Source organism: Pristiophorus japonicus, chromosome 19, assembly GCF_044704955.1.
Source record: "Pristiophorus japonicus isolate sPriJap1 chromosome 19, sPriJap1.hap1, whole genome shotgun sequence".
Lineage (NCBI taxonomy): Eukaryota > Metazoa > Chordata > Chondrichthyes > Pristiophoridae > Pristiophorus > Pristiophorus japonicus.
This window is the reverse complement of record NC_091995.1, coordinates 92,834,132-92,846,638: the sequence shown is the minus strand read 5'-3', so window position 1 is coordinate 92,846,638 and position 12,507 is coordinate 92,834,132. Positions and strand designations below refer to the sequence as shown.

The window sequence follows — 12,507 nt, the reverse complement described above, 5'->3', positions numbered from 1 at the left end:
TACAGGTCGGGGCCACGTAGCAGCCCGACCCGGCATTCAGCACGGCTGCCTGAATCAGGGCGATGGAGCTGCGAGAGGTTGTAGAGGGACTTGATCGGGGCCCAGGAGAGGCGTGAGTTCCGGGGTCCAGAAGAGGCGAGGGCCCAGAGGCAGCACGGGCCAGCCCACACTGCGATATGTGTGCGCACTAGGTCTGTGCAGCAGAGCTGGTCTCCAGTCGTCTTGGTTAACCCTTGCCGCTGGACCAAGACCTAGCTCTGTCAAGCCCGTGTGGTGGCTGGTGTGCAACGGCCACCACACGTTAAAAAAATCCACGCACAGGCATCTTCCATCCTTCAACATGTTGTTCGGGACCTGGAATATTAGGTCCTTCATTGAACTCATCCCTTTTTGGCGTGGAAGCAAGTCATTCTCGATACGAGGGACCGCCTATGATGATAATGGGGGTGAGGAGCAGGAGTGACGAGCCTGAAATTCCTTCTCCAATCTACCCTCCCGGGGAAACCGATATGTAAATGTTTCTGTACTGTAAATAACAGGGGGGCGTCCCCAAAGTGGGGAAACATTCAAGGGAATTCCCCTAAACTAGATCCAGCCTTTGAAGTGCAGGAGCAGGGCTGCAAACAGATTGTGGTACAAGGGCTTCTCCAAGGTCTTGGGGAAATTCTGGACCTGCACTTCAAAAGCCAGTTGACAGCAAGGCCACAAATAGGCTTCTGAACCACAACATAGAGGGACAAGGTGTCTCAAGAGTAGGATAGATACACCACAGTGACTGAGAGGGCAGTGGGGAGAAAAGAAAGATAGTGGGGAAAATGCAACATGGAGGCACAGAAATAATTCAGGAATATTTATCCATGGAGCCTGTTCAAGAAATAAAATAGGCCGAGGTAAGGGAAGCACGGTGGAGAAAAATAAAATGGTGGCGGAGCTCGGAGAATCAACACAGTGCCACCAGTGGTGGGAGGCATGCAACTACATCACGAGAGCCAACAGTGGACGTGCCAAAAACAGCATGATAAATGTCGACAGGTCACTTTTACATTTTAACAAACAGGAAGTGAGGTGTATTCCATCATCAAGACTCAGACATTATGCATTGAAAATAAATAAATTTGGCACAAAAAGGCCCCAAGAGTCAGACTGGGTCATACAAAAGTCAATCAATAATAGTAAGAGGCAAGAGAAATGATAGAAAGACAGATTGAAGACAGCAGCAAGGGATCCATATATATATATATATATATATATTTTTATATATATATAAAAAAAAAGGTATACACATTCCTGTCAATTGTTAAGTGGGGTAGAAATATTATAAAGAACCAGGAACGACAACGGTTCTGAATGAATTAATCATGTTCGACTAAACACAAACAGACATATTCTGTCTTGATTTAGCTCAGAGACCTATAACACATGCATCAGTGAAGTATAATCTATAAAGCAGTTCAAGGAAGTCATGGCCCCTGGAACAGATCACGTACATCATAGAATTCGTGAGGAAAGGAGAGGAAAAAAGGCAGGGTCTTCTTTTGTATTTCCGGTGTTTTATATCGGGACTGTGCTGAGGACCAGTGGCTCAGTGGGCAGCACACTCGCCTCTGAGTCAGAAGGTTGTGGGTTCAAATCCCACTCCAGGGATTGGAGCACATAAATTTAGCCTGACACTCCAGTGCAGTGCTGCACTTTCGGAGAAGACTTTAAATTGAGGCCCCATCCGCTCGCTTAGTGTGGACGTAAAAGATCCCAGGGTACTGTTTTGAAGAGAAGCAGGGGAGTTATCCCCGGTGTTCTAGTCAATATTTATCCTTCAATCAACATAACAAAAACAGATTATCTGGTCATTGTCACATTGCTGTTTGTGGGAGCTTGCTGTGCGCAAAAATGGCTGCCGTGTTTCCCACATTACAACAGTGACTACGCTACACTACACTCTGGTCATTGGCTGTAAAGCGCTTTGAGACGTCCGGTGGTCGTGAAAGGTGCTATATAAATGCAAGTCTTTCTTTGTATCAAATGATGGTAGAAGAGACATGAACCTGGGAACGCTCGATCCGTTCACCCAGCAAGAGTGGGCAAGTAGCTCGAGATCATTCTATGGGACGCTGTCATTGGAATTCAACTGAAGGGCATAGAAGCCATAAGGAACAGTCAGCACTGATTTAGCGGGACTTAGGATTAAGTTATAACAAAGATTTCTCAAGAACCAAATCGGTTTACATTTTAGGTAAATATTGACAAGGGACACATATTAACTCTTTTTTAAAAAAAAAGGAAACTGAATGGATAATGTAACTCTGTGCAGAAGACTCAAGTATAAAATTAACCACAAGCAAAACTCCAGATCAGACGGTTTCGCTCAGGAATGATAGATAAAAGAACTAGATGCCCATCGCAAGCACTTAATGAGTCAATTATCCTTCAGAAAGAGGCCAAAATAATACCTGGTTAGCTAACAGCTTTGAGAGTTCGAAAGGAAAAGTAGACTTGGAAATAATTAAAAACTGTGTGCACCACGATGATGTCTAAATTGCTGGGGCCTTGAAAATCGCATGCAAGAAAACTCTCAGAACAAACACTCTACAAGAGGCTGAGCCGTTGAGTATATTCAAGATGGAGATCGATAGATTTTTGGATGTTAAGGGAATCAAGGGATATGGGGATGGTGCAGGAAAGTGGAGTTGAGGTCGAAGATCAGCCATGATCTCAGTGAATGGCAGAGCAGGCTCGAGGGGCCGAATGGCCGACTCCTGCTCCTAATTCTTATGTTAAGTACACTGCCCCTGGACCATTCCCAGATCTGGAACATCAGGGGATAAAGATGTAGGATAAAAGTAGTTCTTGTGATCAACCACTCGCTTAGTCAGCTACAGGCGGCAAGGTTGGCGCAATTTCCGTCTGGTACCCTGCACAGCCACCATCATTCTAATCAAATGTCACAAACACAGAACTGCCGCGGGGAAAGCATTGTGCATTGGTGCAATGGGTGGCGGAAGCTGCAGGAAGAGGAAGGCAATTGAAGTGCACGTCACCTGGCTAGCTTTCCTGTTCGAGCCGTTGTCCAATTCGCCAATCAGGAAGTAGTTCTCGACGATGTCCTTTATGTAACACTGCTGCCTGCACACTGGGCAGTAAATGAGCCCTGGAAGAGAGACACACGGAATTCAGCATGGAACTTTAAAAAAATAGTTCCGCACCATAATTCAAACAGCGAGTTCTTTCCTATTAATTACTGTTCAGCATTACAAGGGTACATTTTCATACAAAGTTACACACGCAATAAAAAAAAAAGACATTTCAAACAAGGCACGACAGCTAGTGTAGTTAAAAACTCAAAGTTTTAATGTGTTTCAATACAAGCAAGGGATTGGGTTTAAGGCTTTGCAGTGGCTTCAGAGAGATGGACTTCTCAAAGAGTCAAACTTTTGGTCTAAAATTTCACACTCTCAACGACAGCCCACAGGTCAAGTGGAAAGCCTGCGTGACTCCTAAAATGGAGGCAGTTTTGGGTCAGATTGATGATCTTGTTGAATAATTCCCACATGCATCCCAAATTTATACCCAGAGAGAAGACAAAATCTCCAAGAGTAACACCGGCTGTAGCAAAGTAGAAAATAGCCTTTTAATTACAGGGATCAAGCAGCCTTGCATCTAAGTTTAATCTTTTATTGCTCTTGTAATCAATGTGTCTTAACTCAGTACTAACGTAAATTCCATTTTACGCTCTGTAGTTTAATTCATACGATTTTGCATGCCCTGGCCACAAAGTAGGCCAGCTAACACACTGCTCAAAGCTTTCCAATGCTCTGGACAGCCATTGCAAGGTGAACCGAGGTATCACCTCCATTGGGAATCTTGTGCGCTTCCTCAAGATCGGGAATACTTTCGGGATTACAGCTAGAAATCTGCATCCAAGCAGTCCTCGACAGTCGTGACGCAGTGAGTGGCACACTCACCTCCAAGTCAGAAGGTTGCGGGTTCTTGTGCTCTTATATAAATTCCTATGTCTATATTTATAATAGAAACTGTATGTAAAATTATCGCGCTGTAGTTACGTCCTCCGACCAATGGTGGTGCTTTAGAGCCTCAGTTTTACATCTCCCAGCTCCCCAGCCAGCACTAGAGAAGTTGCTATGCTCCAACCAAATCTACTTCTCTGTTTCCCAAATTCCTGTAAGTTTTGCTATTTAACTATAAACAATATCAAATCTAAATATTAAGACAGAATGAATCCCTTTAAAATAAGAACTGAATTATGTCTGCATGCTTTAGTCCAATTATCCCCTGCCCTCTAACCCTACTACACTTGAAGATTACATTTGGGCTTTACTCCCTTTGCGGGGTCACAGACCTGAAACGTTAACTCTATTTTTCTCTCCACAGATGCTGCCTGACCCGCTGGGATTTCCAGCATTTTCTGTTTTTATTTCAGGTTCCAGCAGCCGCAGTATTTTGCTTTTGTGAGATATAAATGCACGTTGCAGAAATCCAAGAAAAGCCGTTAGACCCTCAGAATATCACTAGATCTTTCAAATTAGTGAGTCGCTTGCTCTGCAGGCTGAAAATGGCAGAAACCCTTCAAGGGAGATCTCAAACAGTGCAGTGGTCAGGAATGGAGCAGAGCACTATTACACTGGTTTCCCCACCAGACTGAAGAGAATCTAGACATTAAAATTCCCTGCAATTACAAATCTCCCTTAGGTTGCATGCAAGACATGCAAATTAATAAGCATACCAGCTGGCAATCACAACTTTGATGTATGCAAATTAGTTTAATTGCAGTCTGTCTCTCTCCTCCCTCCCATGTCTTAATGTGGCCATGGACTGCTAGTCCCACATGAATCGGATAACTCAAAATACTGCAGTGAGCACCGTGCGTTCAAATCAGGAGAACAGGATAAATGGAGAGGACGAAGCCACTCAAATTGAACCAGCGCATCGGTCAGCGAATACCCAACAGATAGCCTATATGCAACACAATCTTTCAGCTAAAACCCAATACATGCCTGTAGAACATAGCTAACATGCACCCCACCCATTCAGTATCCAACTCCGTGCAAAAGCACTCATCAGTCGTGGCTCAGTCGGTAAAACTTTTGCCTCGAGTCAGAAAGTTGTGGGTTCAAGTCCCACTCCAGAGAGTTGAGCACAAAGATCCAGGCCGACACTCCAGTGCAGTGCTGAGGGAGTGCTGCACTGTCGGAGGGGCAGTACTGAGAGTGTGCTGCACTGTCGGGGATACCATCTTTCAGATGAGATGTTAAACCTAGGCCCCATCTGTCCTCTCAGGTGAACGTAAAAGATCCTATTTCGAAGAGGTGCAGGGGAGTTAATCCCAGTGTCTAGGGGCCAATATTTATCCCTCAATCAACATCATTAAAACAAATTATCTGGGTCATTATCACATTGCCGGTTGTGCGAGTTTGCTGCATGCAAATTGGCTGCCGCGTTTCCCACATTACAACAGTGACTACACTTCTTTGGGACGCCCAGAAGTCGTGAAAGGCGCTATATAAATGCAAGTCTTTCTTAAGATTCAATTAAAATGTTTTATTGTAGGGGATCTAAAATAAATGTGCAGTTAATATAATTAGGGAACATATGCTGTCAGCTTTTTCAAGTAGATGCTACAAATGCATGTAGTCCAAAGAGTGTCCTGGGCTTACATTGCGTACACATAATGGTCAATCACTACGGCGCTAGCAACGACGATATAAAACATACAAAAATGGACAGGAAAATACCTACTGGCCTATCCAGCCACAAGCCAAATGTTGGCAAGTACAAGTATAGTACGTGCCTTAAACAACAGAGGCAATCCCTACCCTGAAGTAAAGAAATCCCAAAAGCTGCATTCCTGGGCTAGATCCCGGTGTAAGTTGATTAAACACCCAATGCACTATTACCATCAAAGAATGTGGCTTTGGGGATTTCTCCAGTCGGGTAGTCAGGACAGGAGAGTTGGTGGCTGTGGCGAGAATAGACATGGAAACAGCAGAATTGGGACAGTGGAAAGGAGCAGGAAGAGTTAGCAGTGTTGGGCGACAGGTCCTGCATTTACAGGCTTCGGGTAGGTAGCTCTGTGGACAACAGGGCCACCTACCTTGCAGATGAACCTGGCAGGACTGAAAAGGAGGCAAGTATAATTAATAAGCAAGTTTAAATAGGTTAGAAATACATTGGGCACGAAGACAGCGTGACAGCAAGTGTGGCACTTACTGGATGTTCCCATCGGATGGAAGCCAAGTTGATAATGACCAGATTATCTATTTCAGTGATGTTGGTTGAGGGATAAATATTGGCCAGGACACCGGGGATAACTCCCCTGCTCTGGGATCTTCTATCTTCGGTAGCACAATGGTTATGTTACTGAACTAGTAATCCAGAGACCTAATGATCCGGAGACACGAGTCCAAATTCTACCCCGGCAGCTGGGGAACATAAATTTAATTAAATAAATCTGCAATTAAAAGTTAGCATCAGTAATGGTGACCATGCAACTACCCGATTGTCATAAAAACCCGTCTGGTTCACTAATGTCCTTGAGGGAAGGAAATCTGCCGTGGGTCTGGTCTGCATGTGACTCCAGACCCACAGCAATGTGGTTGACTCTTAACTGCCCCCTGAAATGGCCAAGCAAGTTGTATTCAAGGCGGTGGTTCACCACCAGCTTCTGAAGGGCAGTGAGGAATGGACAATAAATGCTGGCTTTGCCAGCGACGCCCACATCTTGTGAATTAATTTTTAAAATGTCCAGCTAGGAGGGCAGACGGAGCCTCAGTTTAACATCTCATCTGAATGACGGGCCTCTGACAGTGCAGCACTCCCTCAGTACTGCCCCTCCGACAGTGCGGCACTCCCTCAGTACTGCACCTCCGACAGTGCAGCGCTCCCTCAGTACTGCCCCTCCGACAGTGCAGCGCTCCCTCAGTACTGCCCCTCCGACAGTGCGCCACTCCCTCAGTACTGCCCCTCCGACAGTGCAGCGCTCCCTCAGTACTGCCCCTCCGACAGTGCAGCGCTCCTCAGTACTGCCCCTCCGACAGTGCTGCACTCCCTCAGTACTGCACCTCCGACAGTGCAGCGCTCCCTCAGTACTGCCCCTCCGACAGTGCAGCCCTTCCTCAGTACTGCCCCTCCGACAGTGCAGCGCTCCCTCAGTACTGCCCCTCCGACAGTGCAGCGCTCCCTCAGTACTGCCCCTCCAACAGTGCAGCGCTCCCTCAGTACTGCCCCTCCAACAGTGCAGCGCTCCCTCAGTACTGCCCCTCCGACAGTGCAGCGCTCCCTCAGTACTGCCCCTCCGACAGTGCAGCGCTCCCTCAGCACTGCCCCTCCGACAGTACAGTGGTCCTTCAGCACTGCACTGGGAGTGCCAGCCTAGATTACGTGCTCAGGTCTCTGGAGGATGATCTTTGTAATGCAATCTATTTCCTCATCCCCTGCGCAACTCAAGACAAGGATTAAAATATCGATAGGCGGACACACAAGCAGCATCAACAGGACGATCTGTTTGACAAAAATTAGGCAAAAGTTATGGCTTATTTAAATAATATTTGCATATTTTTGCATATTATACATACAGCGATAGGCTTTCAAATCTTTCTGCCCAAAGGACCCTTACAAATACTGACATATCCCCAGTGACCATTCCCTAATGTCGGAGACAATACCAGCTAATCCAAGAAAAACAGTGCCACAATTGTAGAATGTTTTTTTTATTAGTACCTAGAATTACATAGACTGTATGTACCAATAAAATTCAAGAGTAATGTTTAGTAAGTAAACAAACACAGAATATAAAATTCTCAAGACACTGCTTGCAATGAGTGGTGTCCCCAGATATAAATCTGGTGATCTCAACAAACCCTCTTTGACAGCACCTCCCAAACCCATTACCTCTACTACCTAGGACAAGTACTCAAGAAGCTCAACACCAACCAGGACAAAGCAGCCCGCTTGATTGACACCCCATCCACCACCTTCAACACTCACTCCCTCCACCACCGGCGCACCGTGGCTGCAGTGTGTACCATCTACAAGATGCACTGCAGCAACTCACCAAGGCTTCTTCGGCAGCACCTCCCAAACCCGCGACCTCTACCACCTAGACGGACAAGGGCAACAGGCGCATGGGAACACCACCACCTCCACGTTCCCCACCATCCTGACTTGGAAATATATCGTCCGTTCCTTCATCGTCGCTGGGTCAAAATCCTGGAACTCCCTCCCTAACAGCACTGTGGGAGCACCTTCACCACACGGACTGCAGCGGTTCAAGAAGGCTGCTCACCACCACCTTCTCAAGGGGCAATTAGGATTGGACAATAAATGCCGGCCTTGCCAGCGACGCCCACATCCCATGAACAAATATTTTAAAAATAACCTTGTGGACTTCCGTGAAAACTGATGTATGCAACTCCATAAAAATCAGATCAGTATTTATGTCCGATGCAAATATATTTTCTAGGAATATGATTCATATCTAAGCAGAGTGTGGCCCCTGGATGATTTGCATATACAAATTGGGTTCAATTGGTTTACATAATTCACTATCCTATATTTTTAAAGGATAGGACTTGAACAGAAGGGTTTTCTAATTAACCTGATGTTAAACAGAATAATTTACTGATGCCCCAGTAACAGCCACAAACATTGTAAATACAGAACTTGCCCTATCTGTAATGAAAACTAGTTGATCGCTCGTGGCATTGCTCACAGATAAAAATGCTCTTCCTGTTACTGTGTCTGCTTTATCTCCTACTCTCTAATATATCTTCATTTATATTCCAGTCTTTGTCTCTGTCTTTCACACTTTCATTGTTACTATCTTTATATTCTGAATTTTGATTCTCTCTCACTCTTTTTTGTTCTATATGTCTCCGACCTTTCTCTCTCGCACCTTTGTTTCCTGCAAGCACGTCTTTCTGTTCATTCGGCACTCTGTGTGCCACACACACTTTGGATTCAAAAGATTGCCAGTTTGCCCAGAACTTCCTGATATCGGTTCTATACAGGCTAGCGATAGTGAAACATCCATCACCTAAAGTAGCTCGGTTGCACCAGTACTGACCGAGTCCTGGAGGACATAGCTGCCAGTCTGAACGTGATGAGAGAACTAACAAGAGGGAAAAGACTACTTAACCTCGTCCTCACCAATCTACCATCGCAGAGGCACCTGTCCTCGACACTTTTGCTCAGAGCGACCGCCACACAGTCCTTGTTGAGATGAAGTCCTGTCTTCACACGGAGGACACCCCTCCATCGTGCTAAATGGAACAGATTCAGAATAGATCTAGCTGGATACCCATGAGGCGCCAATAATGGTTGTGGTTGTTGGAGGCCAATCATCCCATCCCAGGACATCGCTGAAGGAGCTCCTCAGGGGAAAGCATCTTCAGCTTCATCAATGACCTACCTCCATCATAAGGGCAAAAGAGAGGATTTTCATTGATGATCGCAGTATTCAGTTCCTCGAATAATGAAGCAGTCCGTGCCGCATGTGCAAGACCTGGACAACATTCAGGCTTGGGCTGGTATGTGGCAAGCAACATTCTTGACACATAAGTGCCAGTCAGTAACCATCTCCAATAAGAGAGATTCTCACCACCCACCCCGTGGCATTCAACGGCATTACCATCGTTGAATCCCCCAGTCATAATCTTGGGGGTCAGCATTGACCAGAAACTTAACTGGACTCGCCACATAAAACTGGCAACAAGAGCAGGTCAGACACTGGGTATTCTGCGGCAAGTAACTCACCTCCTGACTCCCCATAGCTTTCCCATCATCTACAAGGCACAAGTCAGGAGTGTGATGGAATACTCTCCACTTGCCTGGATGAGTGAAGCTCGAACAACACTCAAGAAGCTCGCCACCATCTGGGACAAAGCAGCCCGCTTGATAAGCATCCCATCCAGTACCTAAATATCGCCATATTTAAAGTGGAGATAGACAGATTTTTGAACGATAAGGGAGTCAAGGGTTATGGGGAGTGGGCAGGGAAGTAGAGTTGAGGCCAAGATCAGATCAGCCATGATCTTATTGAATGGCGGAGCAGGCTCGAGGGGCTGAATGGTCGTCTCCTGCTCCTATTTCTTATGTTATGTGCTCGGTTCCTGAAAACTGTGTACCTGCTCGAAGTGCCACAGACAGTAACCATGTACCTGTGCTACACTGACTGAGGCAACACACTAAACTCCACCCAAAGAATGTTCGACACCATTGGTACCAAGTGCTTTACAGTGATCGCCTCCAATGGCATTCGTCATTGGCGCCAACCTTGTAAAATAAGTAGCAGATAACATTCTGCCAGCACCAAGACACAAACCACAAAACAAATTTTCTCAGCACATGCACAAATGATGGTGCCATTCCTGCACTGGGTTGCCAAAGAAGTTAGATCGCCCTGGAATAAAGGCCATCGGGGTATGACAACTGATGCCTGGAGCTCAGAGTTGAGTCCAGAAAAGATTGCATTCAACATAAATAATGATATCAAGACTGCAGATTTATACTAAGTTCTGCCACATCACCTCATAGAGCTGTAATTCAATTACCTTAAACATGCACTCACCGCTGAGCGGTTGCTAAAATCAGTTAAAAAAATCCTCATCCTGACCTGCAAATCTCTGCTGCCTTGTCCTGGTCACCTCTGCAACATGCTGCAAACTGCTGTCCCCTTCCTTCGGTTCTCTAACTCACCTTTTGTGCATCCCTCCTTATTCACCCATTAGTGGCAGAGCCTCCAGCCCTACTTCCCTGGAACTCCCTCTCTAAACCCAGTTCCACCTTTTAAATCCTGCTCAGACCTATTGTTGTGACTAATTCTACCGACCGTAACACGCCATATCCATTCCTTTATTGTTTTTAATGTTTTTCTCCCCCTCCTCTTTGATGCATCCCGGGATGTTTGCTACGGAAAAGGCACTGCATAAAAGCAAGATCCACTCCATCAAAGAGTTCCTCTCAGCATTTACAAGGACATATAAAGCAATCCTAACATACCATAACAGTCCCAGTAATAAACTTCAAGGAAATCTTGACTGGAGTGGCTCTGCTTGAAGTCCAGTTGTCCAAAGGCACTGCAATAACAGTGCCATAATGTTCACTTCGAAGCAGGTTTACTGCAACCATTCATCCTAATGTGAGTGGCATCAACCTCAACTATAACAACGCGTGAGGTTAAGTATTGTCCCATGGGAAAGGGGGGGGGGGGTGGGGGAAGAGGGATTAAATAGAGTACCCCCCCCCCATGGGAAGGGGGTGGTGGGGGGGGGGGGGGAAGAGGTGTTAAATGGAGTGTTCCCTCATGGGAAGGGATTGGGGGAAGAGACATTAAATGGAGTGTTCCCCCCATGGGAAGGGGATAGGGGAAGAGAGGTTAAATGGAGTGTTCCCCCCGTGGGTGGGGGGAGGGGGGGGGTTAAGAGACATTAAATGGAGTGTTCCCCCCATGGGAAGAGGATGGGGGAAGAGAGGTTAAATGGAGTGTTCCCCCCCTCCCCCTCGGGAAGGGGGAAGAGACATTAATGGAGTGTTCCCTCGTGGGTGGGGGGTGGAGGAAGAGAGGTTAAATGGAGTGTTCCCCCGTGGGAAGGAGGTGGGGGAAGAGAGGTTAAATGGAGTGTTCCCCCCCCCCCCCCCCCCACCCCCGTGGGAAGGGGATGTGGGTAGAGGTGTTAAATGGTTCTCAGGCACTTGTGAATTTCTCAGCAGTTGGGAGATAGTAGCTGAGCCACAGGAGCACATCACCGACTCTCTCGAGTGGAATTAGTCTGTGGTTTGGAAGACAGGGGCAAAGCATACTTCACAAGCAGGTGTTTCAGCAATTGCATTATTAGTGCTAAATTGTGCCTTAATCCGTGGACATTTGTAACATGCTCAACTGCTCTTTCTTCTCGCATTCCCTCAGGCCACGCAATAAAACCTGCAATATTCGCGCTTCCGAATCTGTCATCCTTCATTACCCATATCACTCGCCATGGCTCCTTTATTGCTGGTTGTTACTGAGCCCCATGTATGCCGATTACAGCTGTGACCCTGCACATGTTGCCACATTACATTTGCAGAAAGAATATTTCTCAAACTTGGGATCAATTTGTTTCGGGTGACTGAGTAAGTCACATTCTGGAGCTGTTACCTGCCATTCCATTTTACCCTTTTCTTTGGGAAGGGGGGAGGAAAATCTCATTCTGCGATTCTCTACACGATGCACATCAGTGACTCTGAAGACAATTCTTCTTCTTCGCCAGTCCCTCGGAGTCGAGGATGAATTGCTTCCACACTAATATACGAGTTCTCAGGTGACTGATGAGTCCAATGCGGGAGCTACAGTCTGTCACAGCTGGAGAAAATTATTAAGTAGACTGCAGTGCACTGGGGCTACAGGACATTCATTCTTAGTATTCCTGAATTAAAATTAACAAATAATCTGAAGTGTTTGTTTCAATGCAAGAAGTGTAGCAACTCCAGGTCTCCTTCAGGCTCTCCCCTAGTGGGCAC

The 12,507-nt window shown here is 46.3% G+C and overlaps 1 protein-coding gene across 5 annotated transcripts in view; it reads right to left on the bottom strand.

Moving 5' to 3' along the window:
• LOC139230046 (transcription intermediary factor 1-beta-like) overlaps positions 1–12,507 on the bottom strand; it is a 116,713-nt gene that overhangs the window by 59,699 nt on the left and 44,507 nt on the right. For all 5 annotated transcript variants that reach the window (XM_070861813.1, XM_070861812.1, XM_070861815.1 and 2 more), the window contains exon 2: positions 3,036–3,145. In XM_070861813.1, the coding sequence (XP_070717914.1) occupies positions 3,036–3,145 (110 nt within the window). The remainder of the gene's footprint in view (positions 1–3,035; positions 3,146–12,507) is intronic.